General features: G+C 35.1%; 1 protein-coding gene across 5 annotated transcripts in view; it reads left to right on the top strand.

The window, feature by feature from the left end:
* Nucleotides 1-25,032, top strand: part of PTPN3 (protein tyrosine phosphatase non-receptor type 3) — a 158,074-nt gene extending 133,042 nt beyond the window's left edge. For 4 of the 5 annotated variants that reach the window (XM_038163399.1, XM_038163416.1, XM_038163426.1 and 1 more), the window contains 9 exons: nucleotides 3,733-3,889; nucleotides 5,541-5,707; nucleotides 8,349-8,439; nucleotides 8,688-8,749; nucleotides 9,604-9,750; nucleotides 11,849-11,977; nucleotides 16,795-16,940; nucleotides 17,554-17,689; nucleotides 21,567-25,032. In XM_038163399.1, the coding sequence (XP_038019327.1) occupies nucleotides 3,733-3,889; nucleotides 5,541-5,707; nucleotides 8,349-8,439; nucleotides 8,688-8,749; nucleotides 9,604-9,750; nucleotides 11,849-11,977; nucleotides 16,795-16,940; nucleotides 17,554-17,689; nucleotides 21,567-21,644 (1,113 nt within the window). In that variant the 3' untranslated portion in view covers nucleotides 21,645-25,032. The remainder of the gene's footprint in view (nucleotides 1-3,732; nucleotides 3,890-5,540; nucleotides 5,708-8,348; nucleotides 8,440-8,687; nucleotides 8,750-9,603; nucleotides 9,751-11,848; nucleotides 11,978-16,794; nucleotides 16,941-17,553; nucleotides 17,690-21,566) is intronic. The other variant, XM_038163408.1, reaches the window with a different exon arrangement.
* Nucleotides 25,033-25,500: the final 468 nt, after the last annotated feature.

The raw sequence follows: 25,500 nt of genomic DNA, 5'->3' as shown, positions 1-25,500 counted from the left end.
ATCAAATTTTTTCACTTGCCTTTTTCCAAACTATATTTCCTAAGTCTCATAAAATGATTTCAGTGCAGACTTGTTAGGAAATATTACTGACTTAATCCTAAAAATACAATGCACTCTGAAGCTTCTGACTCTTCTGAAATTTGATAAGCAGTCACAGGACTGATATCTAAATGTCAAGATGCTAATCCAGATGAAACAGATTGCTTGAGACATTATTTTTTTGTCACATATGATTTTTGATTTTTGGCCTGATTTACACAGTTCATAGCACTCCTTTATGAACTATAATAATTATTTGAAAAAATGTTTGGTAGGAAATTATAACTTACATCTAGGAATTGAAAATAAAACAGTCCTTAAGACATTTCCTGGTCAACCTAGCAAATATTCTAAGAGTGATTTGAGATTCTGAAATTATATAGGGTAAACAGGCTCATTCTGCAATCAGAGAATGAAAGATGTTTCTCCAGAGGCAGTCATTTCCTTTGGCAGATTTGGCTGGTCTTCTGGAAGTATTGATCTGTATTTTTTTTCTCTTGGATTGAAAAAGGGCTGGACTTCCAAGTTTAAACACTTCATTGAAGTGTCTCCCTTTGGTGTCATAGGCATGGACAAGAGTGACTAATGATCTCTCTAGTCTAGTAAACCACTAAGTTAACAATTTACCAGGATCACAGAAAAAAATTGGAAACAGCTATTCAATATATAATACTCAGTAGCAGTGTTAGGGAAATCATATCATGTTATAGCAAAAGGAAAATAGCACACTTATTTTTAGAGAATAGCAGTATTAACATTGATTATATTGTCTTCCATAAACAAAATTTTACCTGTTCTTTACTAGTTAATGAAATGTAGCTGATATTTTAAAGTTCAAATTTAAGTCTATGGAATGCATTTTGATATTATTTTAGCTCAATTATAACTTACCTTTATTTCTGCTATTTTAACTTCCTCTAGATTCACTCATTACCCTGTAAAATGTCTTCAGAGATGCTATTTGGTAATATTATTTGCTAGGATTGTTTCTCAGGTTTGTAGGTTACCTTTTCCCCACTTTCCTACAAAAAGATGTGCATTTTTTGTAGAGGAGGGGAAGCAAATCTACTCCCCAAAATAAGGCAACATTTTCTTTACACATCCTAAGGTTCTTTTAAAAAAATCTTTTCATAAAGCAGCAATGTAGTATGCTGGGAAAATTAAAGGACAGAGTACCCAAAACTTTTTTGAAAGCACTTTTTAGTGAAGGAACAACCATTTATTGCATCTGTTTGGTTTGTTTGTTAGTTTGTTTTTTTTAATTGAAGTTCTAGACAGATTTTATTCACAAACAGTATTTATGTTCTCAGATGCTTAAGAGGTCATTATGGTTTCATTCAATAGAACTTTTAATGGAAAAAGAGCATGCATGCTCCTTGGAGCAATAGCAGGTGATTAGCATAAAACGGGTGATACATTGGGTGTATCAATAGGACAGAGAGCCTTTGACATAATAAATTGCCTGGAAAAGCTCAGCCTGAAAAATCTATAAATTATGCTTGCATAGGAGGAATTAATTCTCCTTTGAGATATATTTTATATAGTCAGATGATTCAAATAAGAAAGCTGATGCATTGACATATCACATGATTAACAAAGTTTGTTTGAGCAAAGATATTTGTCTCCATCTGTAATAAAGATTAATAGCAGCCAGCCAAGAAATCTAAATTATAGGCAAATATAGGAGCTCAGAAACCATTCCTTCCAAATTCTTGTTGATGTCTTGACTCTCCTAGACTGACCTGATGTGGTCTTTATATCACCTATCTTTTCAAATATTTATATTTCAGAGAGAAAAACTTAACAATATTTAAGACTGATTAAATTAGTCATTCATAGTTACATTCTTTAGTCTTGCCTTTGTAAATTGTACAAAATATGGCAAGGGTGTTCCTGGGGACCTGTGAATACCTAGTTAAATCAGTATTGAAGATCATCATGGCTGTTCCTAATTCCCATTCCTTTTCTTTTTACATTTTTTATGAATCATTGTCAATCTTCCCTATCCTTCATTATTTTCTTTCCTTGTTTCTGTGGAGAAAGTTGGCGACAACTATTCCTTCTTTAAATTTTTAATCAGCTTTTCTGCATGGGATTTTTTTTCCTCTTGCATGCAGCTTTCTTCTCTCTTGCTTCTTCCCTTTCTTCTTTTTCTGTTTTTTATTTTTTAACTTTGTTTGCTGGTACAAATGACATTCTTGCCACTTTTTTTTTATTCTGCATTTTTCATCTTGTTGATTTTTTTTTTTTTTTGGTTATCATTTCTACTTTCCATCTCTTATTTACTAGTTGGAAATATCAATATATTAGGAGCCATCAGTGCAGGGCATGATCAGGATTGGATCTAATTTTAATATCTTGCGCACAGGGGATTGGTAATGGTTGTTTGGTAGGGCTAATGATACTGGATGGGTAAAGCTCAGGGAACCTGTGCTGGCTATGAAGGAAATACAGGGAACACCTATGAAAAAAATAAAAACAGTAAAGGTCTATGTCTCATTCATACAATAAATGAAATGTAGTGTGTATACATCACTTATGTAGCTGGAGACTTCCTAGACAAAATAAAGATTAGGATAGTAATGATGAAAAAATTTTTACATTACTTGAGACTCAAAGATTGTAGAATCCTGCATATTCATATTAGAGAAGCACAGAAAGTTGGAAGGCAGCTGGAGGTCCTCTTGTCCAATCCCCTCTGCTCAAGAGTCACCTAGAGTCAGTTGCCCAGGATCATATCCAGATGGCTTTTGAGGGCTCCAAGGTGGGAGACGCCACAGTATCTCTGGGCAACCTGCTGGAGTGCTCAGTCACCACAGCAGTAAAGCTGTTTCCTGATGCTTGAATGAAGCCTTCTGTGTTTCAGTTTGAGCTCTTTGCCTCTGATCCTGTCACTGAGCACTGTTGAGAGTTTGGCTTCATCCTCTCTGTGTCTTCCCTTTAAGTATTTATGTACAATGCATGAGCCCATTGAGCCTTTTCTTCTCTAGGCTAAATACTCCCAGCTCTCTGAGTCTTCCTTCATGCAGGAGTTGCTCTAGTCCCTTAGACATCTTTGTAGCATCATCATAATATTCTGGCCATAGCTTTAATTGCTTTGTGCTGGACATAGGGCTAAGCATACAGAGAACTGTGGCAGAAAAAAAGCCAAACAAACCCTGGAGTCCAGCAGTTAATCTAAATCTAAAGAAGACTCTAGAAAGTAACTAAGATATGAAATGTGTGTGGATTTCTTGAATTGAAATTTAAAAAGTGCATGCCTGAGGTATGTCGTATTACTTAAATCATGTTTGTGAAAATCATGTTTGGACTTCTTAATATTCACCACATAAAAAGTGAACTGGATTATCTCATGTGCCCAAAACACTTTCTTCAGAAATTCAGAGGTTGTTGAGTCTTGGAGTCTGAAATACAGATCTTTGAGAGCAATCTGATGATGGCTGTTTGATAAATGTGAATTCCTTTAAAAGCTATCAATATGTTGTTTGAACTGTTCCTTATTGCCATGGAGAGGCTTTGAAGCATGAGAGCTTTCAAGCTGAAACCTTTGATAGAACCTCTGATACAGAATATGAAACTTTGCCAGGAGAACTGTGAATACTTTGCTTACACGATGTACTTAATATTCTGATATGTTCCTGCTTGCATAACTGGTTGTGATGACATTAATGTGTTTCTTTGGTCTTGAAACAGGCTGATAAATGCATTCCAAAGCTGAATGAAGGTGATCAGATAGTATTAATTAATGGCCGAGATATCTCAGAGCACACGCACGACCAGGTGGTCATGTTCATAAAAGCCAGCAGAGAATCTCACACAAGAGAGCTTGCACTTTTGATCAGGAGGAAAGGTAACTGGGCTAATTTTATTCACTTCTAATGTTTTTGAGACTGTTGCTCTTATGCTTGGTGATGTACTCTCTTCTTCCATTTGCGTAAAAATGTTCTGAGCACACTTGGAATAGGTCTGTGCAAAGAGTAGGTCTCACTAAATTTGAATTAGTAGTACAAGTAGTTTAAGCTATATAGGTTTTTACCACTGCCATAAAGAGTCTTGCAAGTTAGAATTTCTTCTTATTTTTTGTTCTAAAAATCTATGAGAATAAATAGTCCCTTGAAAAAAAAAAATTTGGTGACATGGGGTGTTGGTTTTTTTTTAAATAAAGCATAATTTTAAAACCCCCCCAACTGCAGATTTGCAAAAACTCATGGGCTGTTCCCCTGCACAATTATGTGATGAAACAAGTCAAATAAGCTGCTCCTCACTGCATTCTTACAGTAGATTTTTTGTGACAATACTGAGATAAACTTGTGCTGGTTGCTTGCAGAACTGCTGCCTGCAAAGAGGAGACAATCTTTGAAATATGCAGGGTCTTAAGCCTGTATGTTTAAAAATGGAAAACTCTTCCAGCTTGGCATTGCTTACTCCATATTTAAACACCTGTAGATCCCAAGAGCTTTCAGATGATGTCAAACTCTTAATTTGTTATTTGCTTTCCTTAAAAGGTATAGTAAGACATTAGCACACACAATTACACAGAGTTTCTGATTGCATGAAGACATAAAAATCTGAAGGGAATAGGCATTACCAGGAAATAGGAGGGAATGAACCAGCCTAAGTGATATGTACTTCTGTAACACTGGCTTTATTTAAAACTTCTTGTGTTTCCAAGGTAGAGGGGCTCTTTATTTATTTTTCCACTGGCTTTATGCAGCATTTAGTTTTCCCTTAATTTCCTAGTCCTCTTCCAACTTGCAGATAAGAGAAATCTTAAAGATGACCCGTGGCCCCATACCAGTAATTTTTCATAGGCATGAGCATAACCAGCTCCCCATTCTCTGAAGTTTGGCAGGTATGAACTGCAGAGGATAACCACAGCTGGACATGTCTGGTGATACGATACATTTCATAGGGACAGAACTGCTATGCAGATTGCTTCATTAATGTTTGTCATGTTCTTCTATAGCAAGGAGTGTTGTAGAAAATGGACTAATAATTCTTTTTAATTTTAGTTAGTTCCTTCAGTGTTTGCATAAGAAATTGCAAAAGATAATTGTGTCTTTTCTAATGGCAGAGGAATGTGATGAAGGGTTTTTGCCTTTGTTTTGCTGTTGGAGAGATATTTCACTAATTAGGATCTATACTTTTTTGGGTAAAATTCCCTTGTTTTTTACCATGGTGGATGTTGTGTTTCATTAGCCTATTTAGCAGTTCATTAGGTAAAACAAAGTTGCAAAAACTTCCTTGTGCTAGGAATTCAAGTTCTTTGCCTTCATAAACAACCATTTGAAGTTTTTCTTTCAGAAAGGTCATAGGGACATTGTACTCTTTATAGTTTCTACGGTGATATAGTACAAAAAGAAATGTGATTAAGTTGTTGCTATTTGCTTTTCTGAGGTTTTGCAAACTCTGCTGTTATTTCAAGCTGGTAAATTTTTATATCTGTTAAAACCACATTAATGCTCTATGTAATGGATTATAATTTCATACACATCTCTCAGTAGTTAAACAGTTTGTGGAGCCCATATCAGAAGATGAAGCAGATTCCCACACTCTGCCAGAATCTATTCTTCCTGTCTGTTCTGAATATGGTGGTGAGACACTGGAGGAGTCTATGGAGCAGCTAAGAAGAGGGCTAGAAAGTGGGACTGTCCTTATTCAGTTTGAGGTAGGTAATACTCAACTCTGTAATGCTGTTAGTGTAGAACAATAGCTGTAACCAGCAAGTAATGGAGGGGTTGTAATTAGTTGCAAATCTCATTGTTCCTGTTCAATCTTATCTCAAGAGAGCAACAATTTGACTTGCCCATCAGTTCACACTTCACTACTTAAAATAGGGAAGAATGAATTTCAAGTCTTACCCAAAATACCATCTGCCTAGAAAAATATATTTAAATTAATATGTTTCTGATTCAAGTACCCAAAGTTCACTATATCAGTATGGTTTTGCAGTTGTTTAATTGAGTAGAGTAGTGAGATTTTGACAGAGGTCAGTCTTGCACTTTCTTTTTCTAGGTTCTTCAATGTGTTAGCAAGGAAAGTCACAGAAAACTAGCTAATAAAATGTTTCATATTTTATTAAATTAGTTCCTTCAGTTTTAGTATAAGAAATTCCAAAGGATAATTCATCTGCTTCTCTAATGGCAATGGAGTGCAGGATGTATTTTTGTGCTTGCTTTGCTGTTGTAGATTCAAACATTTGTAGTAGCTCTGAATAAACCTTAGTTTATTATGGTTTATAAAATTGGCACTGAGTTCCAGAGTAACCCCTTCTGTCACTGAAAACTTGTAGAACAGCAATAAAATTTCTTCCCCTTTTGATATTTTTTCCTTTACTTTTTTTTTTAAAGCTGGAATATTTAATGGTAACGACTGAAGAGTTGCAGTATTGTTCACTGTATAACCACTCTTTTTGTGAGGTTTCCTTTCTTTCTATGATTTCTGAGAATTAAAATTCCTCTGGTTTTAAGGAATTGTAAACAATGGTTCATAACTGCTTTCCAAAATCCACAGTAGTGGATGCAATGCAGCAATTACAATTAATCTGTTGCTACTGCTATTGAAGCAGTAGCTCAAAAATGTGAACTGACCTTTCAATACCTTCTTAATTGTCAAATTTGTTGACTAAATTTGTACACAAATTTCCTGTAGTGAACTTCATAGGATATTTGATCCTTTCTGATATTCTGATATTCTGATAAATGATATAATAGGATATTCATAGGATATTTGAGCCTATATTTTATCATTTTGTATGGCACTGTTTATAAAAGGATTTTACAGAAAAAGTGTAAAAGTTTTTTGAAATCTAATGAACTAGGGTACATCTTAGTAGTCTTCTTGGTTTGAGTTCATTGTTTAGTGATCTTCAGAAGCAGAGGCAATGGCAGTGTCTCCTCATCAGCTTTGGTGACTCAAACTCTTTATTCACTTTAGCACAATAGTAAATAATTAGCCGGTAGACTGTGAATAATCAAGTTTTTCCGGAATATATATAACTTTCCTCCATTTAGTCAGAATTTAAGAAGTCTGTCAATAGCAAATGACTGTTTGCCAGGCAACAGTGAAGCTTAAGTATGGTTACTTGGCTTTAAATTATTCCTCCTTGTCTTCCTAAAAAAGGCAGAAATTGCAACCAGGCTCTAGTAAAGTGGAACTTGACTTATAACAGATAGAAGCTTTTCCATTACAAATATTATCAAGTTCTCTTCTCACATGGCTTGTTTATGTTGTATAAGTTGAAAAGTGCAGTGATCTGTGAATACAGAGTTCGAAGGTCCAACAAATCTCAGTAGAATAAATATTTATGTGTGTTGCTCTTTTTCTCTCAACCAGAAGTAGGAGATTTCAGCCTCCTATTTGTTTCATTCCATTTTATATATGGAACAATATTCAAAATCTTCATTAAACATGTGAGTTCACATATAATGAACTCTGTGGTAAGTGTTCAGTGAAGGATATAAAACTCTGGCACAGCCAGATTTGATAACTCAGTTGTAAGGTGCTTTCCTGTATATTTAATACACAAAAGCTATAGTTGTATAATTTCAGTTCTTGTGGGTTTGTTTGGTGGTGGTGGTGTTGTTTCCCCTCTGTACATTTTTTTTTTTTTTGGTCTTGTTTGATGTACATAGAAGCAAATATCATTAGGGTTTGAAAAGACCTCGAAGATCATAGAGCCCAACCATTAACCTTACATAAACTTCAAAATTTTGGTTATATACACATTATATATACCCCATTTTATATGTCCATTTACTCTAGATAAGGTCTGCAGCATAGGGGTTAGCCCAAAAGCAAAGGAGTCATGTGTTAAGAGATTGTAATACATTGAAGTTGTGTTTTTTTAGGTACTTGCTGGATTGAAATGGATAGGTTTATTCCAGAGAATAAAACTTTTCTGAAGTTTTTGTATTGTAGTTGATTCCAGAGAATAAGTCTGCAGCTATTTTTTTGTTCTGATGCCATTCACTGCTCCCTTGTTCCACCCTCAACCGCTATTGTCCTTCTGGTCTGCAGTTTTAAAAGCAAAAGGCAAGCTTGCAAAGCAATGGTTTATATCAATGATGCTCACATGCTGTTTTTGCTTTTTTCCTAGAAATTTTTATAGCTATCCTAATGGGCTAGCAATAACAGAAATTCTTGTCATGTTAAATACAAAAACCTCTCAAGTGAATTTTGCAGAAGGATAGGAAAAACATCAAAGAAAATATGGAAGTTTTTTCAGTCTATGCATTTTTGTGCATTATATTTGTGTATAGCATAATCACATCTCTCAAAAGCTTATAATTTTTCATTCTACTTTGCAGCAACTCTATAGAAAGAAACCAGGATTGGCTGTTACATGTGCAAAGGTACCTCAGAATATGGACAAGAATAGATACAAAGATGTTCTACCTTGTGAGTCTAAAGTACAGTTTCTGCTTATTTTGCTTTTTAAAACTGCTGTATTGAACTTACTGATTAAAGATTTCATTATATAATTGAAGTAATGTAATTGGTAATTTTATTTTTTAAATGTTAATTTATTCTGTTTGTATTCTGCTGTTTGTGTTTCTTCAAGTCCTCAATTTTTTTTTTAACTTAATAAAGGGGGATGTATGTCTCTTAATTGCTAATTTTATTCCCTCTTTCTTGTGTGTGTGCAGATGATGCCACAAGGATAATATTGCAAGGAGATGAAGATTACATTAATGCAAATTATGTGAATGTAAGTCATACAGAGACCTGCATTTACTCACTTTTTATATTACTAAAGCAGAAAAAAAATGGCTTTTTTAGGGAATAAGGATATTTTGTTTTTATTTGGAGGATTTGTAAATGTGAAAGATGTAAAATTTCATAACCTAAAAAATAGTGTCTGTTGTAAAACAGATGACCATCCTAATTCACAGGGGGTGCTATCATGTAGTGATATACTGTGATACATGCAGAGTCTTTAACCAGTAAAAATTGTTTTATTTTTCCATATACTTCAAATGCTGAGGTTGTCTCCATAAAACCAAGCCTTTTTTCCCTCTAGAACCACTTATGACCTAATAGCTATGCTATGAAGGATCCAGAAGATAATCTAGAGCCTTGATTTCCCTCATCAATCAAGTCTAGGCTGGGAGTCAGGGAAGAAAGGGGAAAATGTGATTATATTTCTGTCAGAAACATAAGCTAAGCACCTAAATCACAGAGTCAATTATTAACTTCCTGTGTTTAGTATCAGACAATAAACAGCTTTTGCTATACCTTTGGTTTATATATCCTGACATCATTCTTTACTAACTATTAAAGAAAATTTAGAAGCTTTGCAGTTTCAAGTTTTCAAGTACATTTTCACTATTAATCTTCTGGTCATAGTTCAGCATGAAGGACTATAGAATCTGTGCTTTACATCTGTTCTAAATTAATGATTTAAAAGTATTTAACATAAGAAATTGTAATCTTGATTGTCTTATTACTTAGCTTTTTTGCCTTAATCATCCCTCAAAACTTCCTTGAATGAAATGCAAAAGTTAAAAAAGTACTTGAGTAGTGAGAATGAACTTACCATAGAGTTTTTCTTTCTCTCTGTAGATGGAAATTCCTTCTGCTGGCATTGTGAACCGGTACATTGCTACTCAGGGGCCTCTTCCACACACATGTGCACACTTCTGGCAAGTAGTCTGGGATCACAAATTATCACTGATCATAATGCTAACAACACTCACTGAACGAGGACGGGTAAGTGCCCAGGTCCTTTGTATGCTGAAAATGTACTGTACCTTTGAACTTTTTTCCATTGTTACAGTTAAATAACCCTAAAAGAAGGTAACTTATTCAGTTGAGTTGTTCTTCTGAGGGCCCGGCTTTCTGAATTACTTAGAGCAGATAGTCCTCACTTTGCTTTTTGTTATGCTGCTTTGCAAACAAACCAGCTGTCTTATAAACAGAAATCACTGCATTCTCTCTTGTGGTGATCAGACTGATCACGTACTACATGCTCATTTTTTCTCCCTGAGCATTGGCCTCCATGTGGCAGTTTCTCTTCAAAAGATTCAGAAAATGTCTGGAAGTATTGAATGGGTTGAGCAAACCTTGTAGTCTTGCTGTAAAAAGGAGTCTGCCATTGTGGTATTTACTAGTGGTCAGAATTTAGCTTGCTTATTTTTATTTACATCTCAGGTTCCTTCCTAGAATTTCTCTAATAATTATTTTATTATGTTTAGATAAATTCTCTCTCCCCTTGAATTTTGGAATAGCACAGTGAAAATCTGGTGTGTTTTGATTTAATTTGTCCTTTGTAGTTTTAAAGATTCCGTTTTTAGATTAAATGGGAAGGTATTGGTTTTAAAGTTTTAGAAGCTGAAAACTCAAAAGTTGGATTTTTTTAAGAAGTGGTGACTCCTGTATCCCTCACTGTAGCCTTTATCTGTATTTCATGTGTGATTTGTCCTACATTATCAAATTTATCTGGCATCCCGGTCAAAATCCAGTGTTTTTGAAAGCAAGGGAGTGAGTATTTTAGGTCTTAAATAGCATAAAGATTGAGGTGTAAGGAAGTAGAGTTAAGCAACAATCAGGTTTTAATCACGGTCACATTATCTATCAGCTCATGGAAGCAGATATTATTGAACATCACCTGACACAGAAATGCTCCCTTCATCTTTTGATTGTACTGAGGAGGACCACAGACTAGTAATTAGTAATCAGTCTGGAATTCCTACAGTTAGTTGGAAACTTCAAGGCAGTTGTTGATATCTTCTAATCATCCTGCTGGTACCTTTGCACAACCAGACACATTTATGAGTTTTGTTTGCTTTCAGAAATTATTTCGATTTGCCTGGTTTGTGGGTGAACTTGCAGGCATAGAAAAAGATGTATATTCTTGTCAAGAATATCCCCACTGGCAAATGCCAAATGTTTTCTTAGTCCCTGGAGGTTTTATGTTCCAGACTATCTCTTTCCAATGGTGTTAAGATTTGTATGATAGGATTTTTTTTTTCTCCTCAGTAATGCTAATTTTTTTTTCTGAAATGAATACATTATTTTGGCTTAAATTTGAAGAGGAAAGTAGTTAAGATAAATTATTACAGTGAAACTTTCAGACATAATGGTTATAATTTGAATTTCAAGCCTCTGAAAATTGAGGTCTATTTAAGGTAAAATTAAGAAATTTTAGCTTTCCAAAAATTCCAGCTCGTGCTACTCTATCAATTTAAAAGTTACAGACAAAAACAACTTTGAACTTTGTGCAGGTTGCAGTGTCACATCAAAGTTTTAATAATTTCTACAGGTGGAGATTCCACATTCTCATAGGGCTTCTTGTTTCTGTGCTTGTTCTTCTTTGTGGAATTTTTTTCCCAACATCTAGTCAGAATTTCCCTTATAGATTCTTTACAGTTGCCTCTTGTCCTTTCGTTGTTCGTTTTCAAGGAAAGTGTGGCTTTGCCTTTGCTGTAACCTGCTATTAGATGGCTGAAGTTAGTTTGACATTTAACCCCTGCACTTCTTTTCTTAAGACAAAATAAATCTATCTTTATTCTCCCACATTATGCCTTGAGAAGTCATTCTTGCAATTACAGATAAGCAGCAGACAAAGCATCATGCATCCAATTTACCTGAATATTTATTATAAATTGCTAAACCGGAAGTTTATGGAGAACTTAGCCTATATTGTCGTGTTATTTTTCAATTTGGATGGGAAAAAAAATCTAATCAGCAAACTAAACCAGATTTTGTACCACTCTTTGAATTCCCTGAACCACAACAGAGGAAAGAAGGCTGGGAACAGAAGGGCTCATATACAACAGTCTTGACATGTGTCTGATTTCCTTTACAGACCAAATGTCATCAGTATTGGCCTAATCCACCAGATGTAATGGAATATGGCTGCTTCCGTGTCAGGTGCCACTCTGAAGACTGCACAATTGCCTATGTTGTCAGAGAAATGGTCATTACAAACATTGAGGTAAATTTTCCCCAAACAAGCTGAATGAATGCATTTATAGATTGGGTAGATAAAGACCGTGTGTTTGGCAATGTATATGTGTATATCTCTGTGTGTGGATATGATGTGTGTCTATATACACACAGACACATGCATTTTCAAAAATAGACAGAGGAAATTAGCACCTCATAAAAGTAGTACTGCAACTATATGTACCCAAATTTTTAGTCATTTTCACTCAAATTATTTATTTGTAACCTTTCTAAATCCCATAAAATTAGGAAAGGTTTAACTTCTGGCCTTTTCTTTTCAAGACCAAGATCAAAAACTATACTGTAGCACTAAGTTTGGGGGTTTTGGGGGGTTGGGTGAGGCTTTTTATTTTTTAAAAAAATCTCCAGAGCACTTTGGGGACCAGAACAAGCAGACCAAAGGAAAGAAATCATGTAGTGAGAGTGCAGAGTTCATCACACGGTGCACTTTTTTGTAAATTGAGGTACGTATTTCTTTATGATCCTTGACAAAATAGCATAAGAGGCATGAAACAAATTTTCATTGTTTCCTTTGAGATAAATGTCTTGCAATGTATGATTCGCCATTAAATCTCACTGGTTTTGAAACATAAAGAATCAAATAACAAAAGTAAGTGACAAATATGATGGCAAGTGTGTACAGCAGCATATTAACATATAAACAGTTGTCCAAGAAATGAAAAATGCCTCTTGCCAGAGTATCTACTCTTTAGAAACTGGGCTTTAACCCTGATCATTCAGACTCAGCTTTCAAGGTATGTTTGTGAAGCTCAGTGGCAAAGAGCTCACCTTTTCCTGCTTAGAAGATGAAAAGACCATTTCAGGGTTAATGTAGTGCTACATTGCGATTTTTTTTTTATCTCATTATTGAAGATTGTTATAACTTCTGTGAAAAAGGACATTAACTGAAACATTGAAATGCAAAATCAATTGCTTGGTTTTAACATAAGTAAGAATTAAGGTTGACATTTCAATTTAAATTTCCTACTTTCTATATGATTATTGTGATTCTAAGTTCTCTGTGTTGATTTTCTGAAGAGCACACAAATCTTTTATTAATCAGGGAGAGTCTATCATTTAAGGAGAATGAAACAAGGAAGTTTGCCTTTTGATGTAATTATAATAAGCAAGGCTGCAAACTGCAGAAGGATGAAGGTTGGATATTTTTGTGGCTGAAGGTCTTGACCATACAGCTGTATTGCAAGTGCATTTGAAGCACTACCTGTGACAGCCCTGTTCTTTATCAGGAATTTCAGCCCCAAGGACAGACTCACTGGAAAAGATCATGTGCTTCTGAGCAAAATCTAGGATGTTAGTTTAACCACAATGAAGCTGCTTCTTCAGTTAGATATCTCGAATTTGCCCAGGAGGGACAAGTACATAGTTTTGTTGGAGATTTTTTTTCTGAACAGCTTTGCTGTAATGACAGTGAAGAAGCACAATAACAAAGGGCTGGTGATGTCTTACACCTCCATAGAGGTGTAAGACAAACATGATGTCCTACACCTCTGTAGCTCCTTACTAAGTAAATGTGGATCAATGCCATGAACAAGCTAAATGTTGGCCAAAGGGCTGACGATAAACTGGGCAAATTACTGAAGTGTCAGTGGACTCTGTTCTTTGGGCTAATTTTTTTTAATCCATTGTTTTTAAACTGATTTGGAGAAATACCAAATACAATAATTCCATTGAAATTAGTCCACATGAATGCAAAACAAACAAACAAAAATCAATAATTTTGGAATAGCAAGGTGTACAAGGTCAAGCTAAGCAAAAATAGCAACCAAGCCATAAGCAGGTGTTGCTGTCTCACTTTCTCTAAGACTCATAAAACAGGACTAATAAAGCCAGATTTTTATGTAGAAAAATTATACATTTATCAGTCATTAGGATGACTGTCATTGAAAGCCTCAGTGGTAAAAGAAAAAATTGTGGAAAAGATTTAAACGGAGTTGCAGAGAATAGTGGTTTGATTAATAATCGAATATGAGACATTACCTCTTATTTTCCATTAACAAGTTTGTATAAAGGAGCAAGTACTGAAAGGAATAGTGTTTCAAAATAAGTATTGCTAACAGAACATGTACTGTAGGGCTAGCTATGGAACCAGTAACTACAATTCTAGCATTTTTGTCATGTAGAAGTGCTAGATTTTAGTAGCTGTGATGGTCTTTTAATGTAAGTTATTTCCATGTGGGGTGTTGTTTGGCTGACATTTTCTCTATTTAAACACTGACTTTCAGTAGACTTAATGATAATGTGTTTTAAAAAAAGCCAAAAACCCTGCTAAAAATAACTTTAAAAATCTGGACTTCATCAGATGCTTTGACATTTTCTGCAACAGAGATAAAAACTCAGACATTGCAAAACTAATTCTAACATATATGAATGTATTTACTGTTTACATTAGGTTTAAATTGCTAATAGAACAGAAAGTGTTTTAAAATACTTGTGCATTTTGAAAAGCAAGTGGAAAGCAAAATAGTCACGTTCCAGCATTTTGAATCATCTCAGAAGAGCTCAACAAAAGAATCAAGAAGTACAAATAGTTGGAAGGCTACACTGAGGCTTGAGGCATACCTGGAATAATTAACAAATACCTATATTGCTCTTTAAGCATGATTAGGGCACATAACCAAAATTGCAGATGCTTACACCAAAAGCAGCAGCTGTGAGGACTAAGTGCATGTTCTCAGTGTATTCTTACTCTCAATAAGTCTTATGTAACATGCTTTTTGTACCTAATTTCTGTAAACTGTTTGACTAAATGCAGCTCACTCTGTTTGAGCCTGAAGTACTGATAAGTAAAAATCAAGTGAGCTCTGTCCTTTGTTCTAAGTTTGTAAAATGACTTTTTGCTTCTACAGATCACTGTCAGTGTTTCTTAGGTGTGCCATTGGCACTTATCCATGTTGTGTAGCTTTAAGTTCTTGAAGCACATGGAAAGCAACTGGATACTCAGTCTTGGATAATTTTCAAATTAATCAAGTCTTTCTTTCACCAGGATGCTGTAATTCAAACATCTCTGATTTAAGAGAATCAGCTCAAACTTTTACATGAAATTGCTGCTTTATTTCATTTCCTTTTTGAAGTGGTTCTGATTAAGCAAGTGCAGATTTTCAAAGGAGGACTTTTTAATTACATTTTCTAGACATATTTTTGTATTTTTTTTTATCAGTGGCATTTCAGAGAAATGTGAATGGTAATCATTTGATCAAGGTCAACTTTTCCTACTCAGTAGAGCTGGGTAGCAAAAGGCCATGCATGCTTTTTCATGCAAAGATCCTGGTCATTGTGCATCTTTTGATGACATGGATGGTAGATTCCAATGTAATTTGTATTGCAGTGAGTTTTTATGTTAGATGCTATTAATGTTAGGTTACGTTGTCTATGTGGGCCTTATGCTGTACCTTTTAATTGTTGATTGCTCAGGCTTTGCTTTAAGAAGCAAAGTATGAGCTGTGTAATTTTTCTTTTTGTCCCTGTGGGCAACTGTAAATTTCTGCAATTGCTTTGACTGGAAAAAACGTATTCCCTAAGACTCTACTTAGTACATAGATAGTACTTATTCCATCTTTTGTGTCCTACGAGCCTCTTCCCTGGCAGTGGAACATCCTCAAGTGGGAGAGGAAAACAAGCAGCTGAAGACATTTAAAATAGGTCCTATATTTCAGCAGTTGTGAGCACAAGAGAAAAGGGGAAAAACCTTTTAAAGTCACTAGCATCACAAAAACATTCCTCTGTGGACCACTAGGGAAAGGCCAGCTTTTGTAGACTAATTCAGTCATAAAGGAGAGTTTAATTTCAGAAGGGTGCCAAATTTCAAGTCTGGTAATGGGCATAAATTAAATGCAGGTAACAGCTTAACTATTGCAAAACGTGTGGAAGGAATAAAGGAGCATGAAGACTTGTCTCAGTTTGTAAAGATTGACATCCTCGCTGCATGATGCTTCAGAGCTCACGAGCATCTTAGGTCATTTCCTTCCCACCCTAACCATTAGTTACATCTGTAACATATGAGTTCAGCTCAATCTGAATGCAGAGATGATTGAGTGATTTCATAATCAAAATTAACAAAAAGTTAAACTGAAGGAAGTTCTGTAAAACCTAAGGGTTTTTACATATAATTCAAAAATTTAGAAAAAGAACTCTTTGTACAACAGAATCTTTTAATTAATTATATTGCTTCCATACCGAAAAGTACTCTCCTGTGGCTCATACAGATATTATTCACATATGTACAATAAGCATATATTAATTATATATATTTATATATACTGTTTTCTAACAGAAACCAGATTTAGCGAGTGTTGCAGGCAACTTTGTTATCCTGAATCTGTAAGTGTGCACAGACATATTTACAATAGATTGTACAGCCCTAAATCCCTGTTATATTGGTATTGTTCTCAGTAGTTGCTGTTCTCAGTTGTTTCTTCCAACCAGTTCTAAACTATTGTGTAGCACTGTTATGCTTATGTCTTGTGGTGTTTTACCTCAGGTGAATCAATGATGTCACAGTATAATAGGTCAACAGTCAAGAAATAAAAAAATTAAAATGTTTAGATCATAGAAGTCAAATTTCATACTTCATTTATTTAGAAAGTGTTGTACCTTATGAATTCTTTCCAAAAAATTACATGTTCACACTTCACACTGAATTTTAAAATCACAAATGTTTTCTACACCGTCTACCTCTTATTGCATCTGCAGAAAGCACTTGCTGTGAAAAATATGACTTGTATCTAGTAAACATTAATACAGGAGTCATAACACTGGCCATTTTTTTAAAACTTTACTGTATTTTAGACAGAACAACAGCACACCGTCACCCATCTCCAGTACGTAGCTTGGCCTGATCATGGCGTTCCTGATGACTCCATGGACTTCTTGGAGTTTGTGACCTGTATGAGGCCAAAGAGAGTAAAGAATGAGCCAGTTCTTGTTCACTGCAGGTACTTGTATTTTAAAACTCTGATTATAGATCCTTGAATGAGATGAAAATGTTGAACTGTGCAATACGAGCATTTACTGCTGATGATGGAAACACTGATGTTCTATCTAAAGGATGAGTTTACTTTGTCTCCTTTTCTCCTGCAACCTTTTGGTGAAATGGCTTAGTCACATAATTATCGCAGATCTGATAATCTGCAATTTAGTTTGTTTTCTGATTTTTATCCTCTACTACTGTTGTAATCTCATTTTGAATGGTACTGCTAAAATTATTTTTCTGCTGTTCAAGTGTGTGTGTCATAAAAGCAGTCAATTAGATCTTACCTTTTTTAAGACAAAGATATCAAACCTGTACAGTTTGAGCAGTTTAGTTGTTTAAAAATGCATCTACTTTAGGTGAGGTTTTAGTTTTATTTGTATTTTAAAATATTTTCTTTTTAGTAATTACCAGAAAATATTACTGAACTTGCTGTAAAAATAAACTTTGCAATCTCTTTGGATTTTACTAGGGTCTTCCTGTCATTCCAAGGCTGTCCTACTATTAAGACTGTGATATGAATTTGGTGTTTTGCAAAAACCTAATTTTATAGACTATTCTCCTGTTGTGTTTCACAGCGCAGGAATCGGTCGCACTGGTGTGTTGGTCACTATGGAAACAGCCATGTACTTAATTGAAAGGAACCAGCCTGTTTATCCACTGGATATTGTACGGAAAATGCGAGACCAGAGAGCTATGATGGTGCAAACATCAGTAAGTGATGGAGAGGAAGCATCATTTTCTGTGTATATACTGCACTTGTCACTTTATAAAACAGGTCCAAAATTTTTATAAAGGATCTAGTAGTAAGAATCTTCAGTTGCCATTATATATCAAACTTTATATCAAACATTATATATCAAATAAATTTAGCATAATGTAGCATAGTGGCAAAGGCTGCTTTGCTAATGAGGTATGGTTTTTTTTCTCTTTTTTCAAATATTGCTTATCTTGCTATGAAAAGATAATTGATTTTGATACACTTTAAGTAGTTAGAATGCCCAAAGTCAGACTTGTACTGATCATCTGTTCCTGGTCCTTTGTCTAAATTCTCTGCAAGAAGCTAGACTAAATTTTTGCTTTTTATTCTAGTACAGAACACCATAGGAAGTTATTAAGTTGAAGGTAAAATCGAAGTGTTTGTGGCCTGGTTTGAAAAGTAGGAAGTAGCTTTTCAGAAGGCCACTTTAGAGTAGAAATTCTATAAGCACATATAGATTTTTTTTTTAATTTTGTCACTACCCAGTTGGAAAAAAACTAAGGACAAGTTGTGTAGCACCAGTAACAGAAACATGAAAGTAGATGGCAATTTTAAGATGAAAATGAGACAACTTGAGTTCGTGAGAGCCATTTTTTGTCAGTTTTGGAAATCAACATATTGACGTTAAAGACAGATGAAGGATGAGAGATTGTTCTTTCTTTAGGAGAGGCTGGGTGACAAGAATTCTGAGTGTGGGTTATCTTGGAGAGCTAAATGCCCTATGAGAAATGAAACTAAGAGGTTTAGACACGAAAAGCCAACAATTAAATTGGGCATTTCTGTCTCATCTTACAAATAAAATGGCTGAAATGCATTGAAATCAAATCCATTTGATCACAAAAAAAGTTAACTTAAAAAGACAAATTTTATTCATTAGCAGGTTAATGACTGCAGAATTAGTGTTATGACTAGATGTGGGGGAAATCTTGGATCATTAAAGGGCATAAAAGTGTCAGGATCTGCAGCTGCCTGTGTACCAAGAGTGCTCAGTGAGCAGAGCTTGTCCGTGCATGCTGCTGGGACTCGTGTTCATTGCAGCAGGAGTGCACCCTCTGGAAGAGGGTCTGGACTGCGTGGTTGCAAGGGAGTTGTTTGAAAGTTGCCCTGCCTGTTCCTTGTTGAAGTGGAAGCTGAGCTGGTGACAGAAGTGGTCACGAGGTGAAGAATACTAGCTTCAAGTTTAAGGAAGCTGAGTGTTAACTTCTGGAGTTGCATCTGTCTATATCCCTCAGTTTCTAAAATTACCTAAACAAGTTCAAGCTTCAACATTCTAGAAGGGGTCCTCTTCTTGAGAATCAGATGTAAAAACCTGAAGTAAACTTCAGCTTGCCAGAAGACTGAAGCCCTTTTGTTACAAAAGAAATCAGCCAGAATTGTCCTTTCACTCCACACTTTGACATAACTGAAGAATACTGGGAATAGTAATAAATACAGCTGCAGTCAGACCCCTGGTGTGGAAAACGAATATCTGAAATAGGATTCTTACCTTGCTTGCTGGGTTACACAGTTTGCTGTCAGCACAATCAGGAGAGGGATGATCTGTAGCAGCAATACTGTAAAACTGAATTTGCTTGTTAATTCTGAAGAAGGCAGATACTGTTGTGAAAAGCCACTGGGCAAAATTGGCATTCTGTGCTGTAAATGAGACACAGAAGCAAGCACTCAACTGTGAGAAAACAGAATACCAGAGAGCTATGTGGTAATATTATGATCTGTCCTGGGTGCTCTTTCCCATTCTCATGCCTGCATTCCAGCTAGCCTCACTGCTCATATTTGAGATCCTGCTTAGGGTGTCTGGGAGAAGCTGTTAGAGATGTACTAAAGGGGTTGTTCAGTTTTAATAGCCTTGCCCAGAGCATGTTCAGCTGTCCTGTGGGGACTGTGTGTGTGCTCCAATTCTAAGGTGATATGATTTGCCAGATACATGTTGTGACAGGGCATACTCAAAAAGAATCGACTGGTCAGAGCTAATACCTGGTCAGTTTAGTGCCTGTTGTTAATCACATGGAAGCTGTAGCTTCTTAAAGACCAGTAATTTTGTTACTGTGAGCAGCAAAAAAAGCAAATTCATCATTCAACCAAAATATGAATCTATAACAAAGCTGGTGTAACTCTATGGCCCTTCATTAAGAAAAAAAAAAGAAATATTAACCAATAAAGAGAAATTAGGTATCTAAGCAATACAGAATACAGTTCTTAGGATGTACATAATAAAAGTAGCTACCAGCTGAGTGAGCAGTAAGAATACATGCAATAGATAAGAGCAAAGAAAACAAGAAGTCAGAGATTGAGTCAGAGGAAGGAATGGTGAAGTGCTCATTCTTTTATTTGTTCAGTAACTTGATCCCACAAGTTAACAGAAGTATTGAACAGAGAGCTAAATACCATGCCTGGCTTGTTCAGGCAGTAGAAATATGGAAATGACAATAACAGTGTAGAGACAAGTCAAGGTAATTAAGAAATAAGAACAAAGTGATATTGAAGGTGGGAGTAATTGACTGAAAGGTTGAAAGAAAAGCCAGGAAAATCGAGATGCAGAAAACTCATTCCCACCTTCCTGTTTTCCTTTAAGTTTTTCTGTACTTAAAAGAAAATGGTATGTTATGGACAAGATTAACATTCCTAACTGCTGGCATATAGGGACAGCCTAAGGTCCTTGACAGTCCAAATGTTATCTTTTAGCCCTGCCCTTTGGGAGATGGTGGAAGAATGTTTCCAGATGCTTCAGAAGAGTTGATGGGAGCTGACAATACAAGGGTATCTGGGAGAACATTTCAAAGATGGAAAAAAGGGATATGAAAAATGTGAGGCTTTGCTTCTCTGAATATATGACATGGAACTTTGGAGAAAAGGGTTCATTTGGGGGTTTTGACAATAGTAGTTTCACAGAAGAAGTGAGGATACTTTGATCTTTGCAAGCTCTTTTAAATTTCAATCATCTTGTGTTCTCAGGATTGTGTTAGTCAAAAAAAATTATTCAGGCTATCTGGATTCTGCCCTAGTCCTATTGTTAATATCTCCTTGTATCACATTTTAGGAAGAGGCTTACAAGGCTAATTGTTTTTAAGAAATAGTTAAATTACAAGGTCGTGGAAGAGCCAGTCTTTGTAATAGTATAATGCAGAAAAGAAACTCTACTTTGTGAAGACTTTAAGATCTAATTGAGATCAAAATGTTGGGTGAGAGAAGAGTTAATGTGGCTGCTGATCTTCAAAAATATTAATTTGAAATGTTTTGATCCACTTCTATTAAAAAAGGAGATATGTGGTCTGATCAAAAATTGAAAATAAAATGACTCCTTCTGCAGTACTGTAGGTTGTTTGGGGGGAAAAATAAGGGGTTTCAGTTAGGTAGTTGCACCTATAGATCCTATATGACAACTTTTGATGTGCCCAGTAATATGTAACTGCATCATTGGCAAGCTAAGAATGCTCGTAGTAATCAGATAACTACCAAAACCCCCCAAAATAGATGAGATATATAAAGAAGGTAAATATCAAGTTAAATTTAGTCAAAAGTCATGCATAGTTTTTAGAAAGAATTCCTTTTCCCTGAAAATCAAGCACGTATTATTTTAGTTTGGGTAACTACATTTTCCTTGGTGTGTGATTTTTTAATGCTTGTCCTTCAAGGAAGAGTAAATGTCAGCTTTGTTTACCGTGAACACAGACAGAAGAGTAGGATTTTCTCCTCCCATCTTTGTAGCTCCTCTCCTGTCATTGCTCAGGAAAAAAGAAAGCCGTGGAACTGTTAGTCCTATTCAATAATACTGTCTAATCAGCAGTTTAACTGAACATCCATAAATGCTTTTGTGTTTTCTTTCCTCCACAGAGTCAATACAAATTTGTTTGTGAAGCTATTCTTCGTGTTTACAAAGAAGGATTGGTTCGACCACTGGATTCCAGTTAGCACAGCAGTGAAGGATTTCTTTTTTTGCCTAAAAATCCTGCTCTTTAAGTAAAGCAAGGGCTTGTTTCTGAAAGCAACTAGAACGGACTAGAAGCCCGTGGAAAGACAGATGAGCACATTTGAACTGTGGCACTTTAAATTTCTCAAGAAGACTGCTAAATCATGTACAGTATAACAAAGTCACATAGATAAATATATGACAACAATTGTGTGTAATATGCTTTATTCACATAGAAAACCATAAACAATCATGGAAACCTTAACACATATCTTTTACTGCCTTAAAACACCCTTTACTTTGGAAGTTACAAGGTTCCTTGTGTTTCCTTTGAAATAGCAAAAGGAAAACTCCTCTAATTGAAATGATTCATCTTAAGAAGGTATTTAATATATTTGTGTGGTATGAAAGCTCATTGAAAGTGAATATTTGTAACTTTCTTATTGGGATACTAAATATCCATGGAGCTGTAACCTTGACTAAAAGGCTGACGAAGAGCTTTAAAGGCTAATGCATAACTACTGTACACTGAGCTGGAGAAATTTAGTATTCAGTTACCGTAAATCTATTAGTGAGTATGCCAGCTGTTATAATATGCTGCTTAGAAATCACATCTACTGTATGTGATGTGAAAATAATGCTGCAGTTAAGCATTTATGCAGATGGTACAGTCTACATCTTCTGTGGATCAATTTTAGTTGCAACTTGCCCTTTTGACAGCAACCTACTTCTTACAGTTTTAGTTATTGCACCCCTTTTCTTCTGTTTCTACTGTCCATCTCCTTTATAGTTTTCACTGCTGTTTCTATATGTGTACTGAAAACATTTTAACTTAAAATGAGGTTTAATTCTCTGTCATGTTTGTTTCCATGTGTATTTATGAGTTCTCAGATGTAAATGTGGATTAATGTTGCACACACGTACTAGACTTTTGACTTACTGTATATGCAAAGTAGTCTAATCCAATACTGGAAGAAAAATTACTACTGAACCCATCAAATATGTTGCTGCTATTTCAAGGTGTGAAGCTTACAAGGGCACAGGTGTTGCTAGTGTTCAGATGGTGACAAAATGTTGACTTGCTGCCCTCCAGCAAAGCGCTCTTATCCAGCGAAACACGACTGCCTTTTGCAAGAGTTCTCCAGATTTACTGTGTTTCTTGCTTATACAGAAATGCAGTTAAATTCACCTGAAGATTTACATGAAAAGAAAGAATGAATTTGTACATTGATGAATAATTCACCCTAAGGTACACTGGTCTCTATTTCATTTCAGATGGGAGAATTGGACTTTCTGAACAGTATAACCACATTTGTATAATATTAAATTATTTTGTGTGTGCTTTTTGATTAACCTGAGATAGTTATTAATTTTTAATAGTGTTTAAAAATATTCTAAGGGACTGTTTAAAACTCTGTTATTTAAAAAATTGGTCCTAATTAGGGAAAAATTTTTATGGGGCATATTAGCCAGATGTTTATATGTATAAAAGAGAAAATTAGATAATTTTTTTCAGAGATATATATGCACACACATATTCAGATGTATTTTAGAATTATGGTTTGTATTATGGATATTATCATTTATAGCTGGAGTTTCATTATAGAAACTATCACAGCTGTACAATATGCATCTCTCATGTTACTGGAAGACTATGGTTTTTTCCCCCAGGAGGTAACTAGAAAGTGCATGTAGGATGAGCTAAATTGCTGGCTTGTCTTTTGTAGGCTTGATCCTTTCTCCAAGATTACATTTTTAGCTATAGCTGAAGAAGATATCTGGTTACTGTTTATTGATCGAAAGAGTTATAATTGAGATGTGCAGAGCAGTTGCCAACATGGAAACCTTCTTGGCTTTGCTAGGTTGAATGGTGAATAGGTTTGTGCTCATCTTTACATAGTGCATTCCAAATTTCACTTTGACTGGAGTTTTCTGTAATATTTTGGATCCTTGTCATCTTACTTGATTGGGCATAGATTAAAAAAGACTGGTTCACTCTTATCTTGCTAAATTGCATCAGGTAGCTTAATCAGTCTGTGACTCCAAATGGAAAATGATAGTGGACATGCACATGTTACTTGGGAAGCTTTGTTACATGTGTGTCTGTCTGTTAAAACATCTCTTTTTTTTAAGTTTTCCCCTGCACAGGTCTCAGATTCATCCCTTGCAGTTGGCATGACTTGCATTTAATAGTTTGTAAAGAAGTGAAAAAAGGCAAGAAAATAAATTGTCAGAAAATATTTAGAGCATCTTTGTGACATCGGTGTCTTTCATGGAAATTCTCATAGTTTCTTTGTGTTCAAGGTTATTCCTATATTCCAATTGCTATTTATGTTTCTTCATGTTTAATATGTACTTACCAAAGCACTGTAAATGTATTTCTTGTATAATTCCAGTCTCAAGATACATGGTATAGGCTTGACTTGGGTTAGTATGTCTGCATTTAAATGATGACTGTCATATTGTGACAACAAATGCTGCTCTTGTTTTAGTAAACTTGGATGGGTTTGGTAATACTATTGGGGAGCTCTTGGATTTTAATACCTTGTTTGAAATTGCTGGCCACAGAGAGAATACTCAAAGCTATATAAATAGTAATCTCTATAAGTTTTTTGTTTGTTTTTTTTTTTTTTTTAATACCTAGGAGGAAATATTAACTACACAAATATATTGTGTCCATCTTTATTTCAGTCTTGCTGAGTTTTGCACAGGTACCTGTAGGATCCATATGGGAGAACTGAAGGGGTTTTGTCTTCTCTCTGTAGTGTGTGATGACTTTGCACTGAATGAAGTATGCCTTAGATCTGATCTTGCAATGAAAGCATAATTATGAAAACATCTTGCCACCGGCTTTTCTTTTCACAAAAAATTAAGAAATCACAAAGATATAGATTTAAATGATCCATTTGGGGGGATTTTGGTGGGAGTTAAAACTTGCAAGCACAAAGTTTTTAATTGTCAAGCAGTTGGCAAGTGGTAGAAGATGCTGTGAAGAAAAGATTCTGTATAACCTTCATAAACGTTTTACCCTTGATTTTTCCTGTGCTGGCATGGTCATGAAAATAAGTATTCAAAATGTCTGGTGTGGTGGTGGTGAATGAAGAGGGAGCAATAAACCCTTGATGTTTTCATCACTGTGAAATACACTAACATTTATTTCTACAGAATTAAACAAATTTTAACTTAGTGGCTTTATATTTGATGTGGAAGTAACTAAACTGCCTATTCAGCATGTCTTCAGAAATCTCACAGGGGAACACTTCTGAGATAGAGGTGAAAGGGACAGGTTTTGCTATTTGTTAAAAATAAGAAAAACAGTGCCCTAAACCATGAATGCCTTTTGTGTAACCCGATGTATGATATACAAGTCATTAAAATACGACCAAACCTTGAATAGTGGTGATGTTTCACAAAAAAAAAAAAACGGTAATCTAGGGGTTTACTTCTAATTATTCTGTCTTTTAGGTGTTGATACTAAATTATATGCAGTCAAAATGTACCCACAAATTCAGCAATAAGTCTTCATACACACTCAGTTTTTTAACTGTTGGTTGTCCTTTTTTTGCCTCATATTTCATACTATGCAGTGCTTGGTTAAATATATATCTATTTTAAAAGAACTCTAGTTCTGAACTATATAATGGACTTTTGTACTTGGCTTTATTACAAGTATAGTATGATACTTTTTTACAAAAAAGCTCTTCCCTGTAGACAGTATTCTTATGTCAGACAAAATGCATAAATGTTAAAAATAGATGCACATGGTTCATATTCAGTCAATTATGATTTAAACATAGTTATTTCACTGATAATGGCTTTATTTTTCTATCCTGAAATATAGCATTTAAATGCAAGTTT

The sequence above is a fragment of the Motacilla alba genome, chromosome 2 (genome assembly GCF_015832195.1).
Source record: "Motacilla alba alba isolate MOTALB_02 chromosome 2, Motacilla_alba_V1.0_pri, whole genome shotgun sequence".
NCBI lineage: Eukaryota > Metazoa > Chordata > Aves > Passeriformes > Motacillidae > Motacilla > Motacilla alba.
Note: the sequence above shows the minus strand (reverse complement) of the source record. Positions and strands in the feature narration are given on the sequence as shown.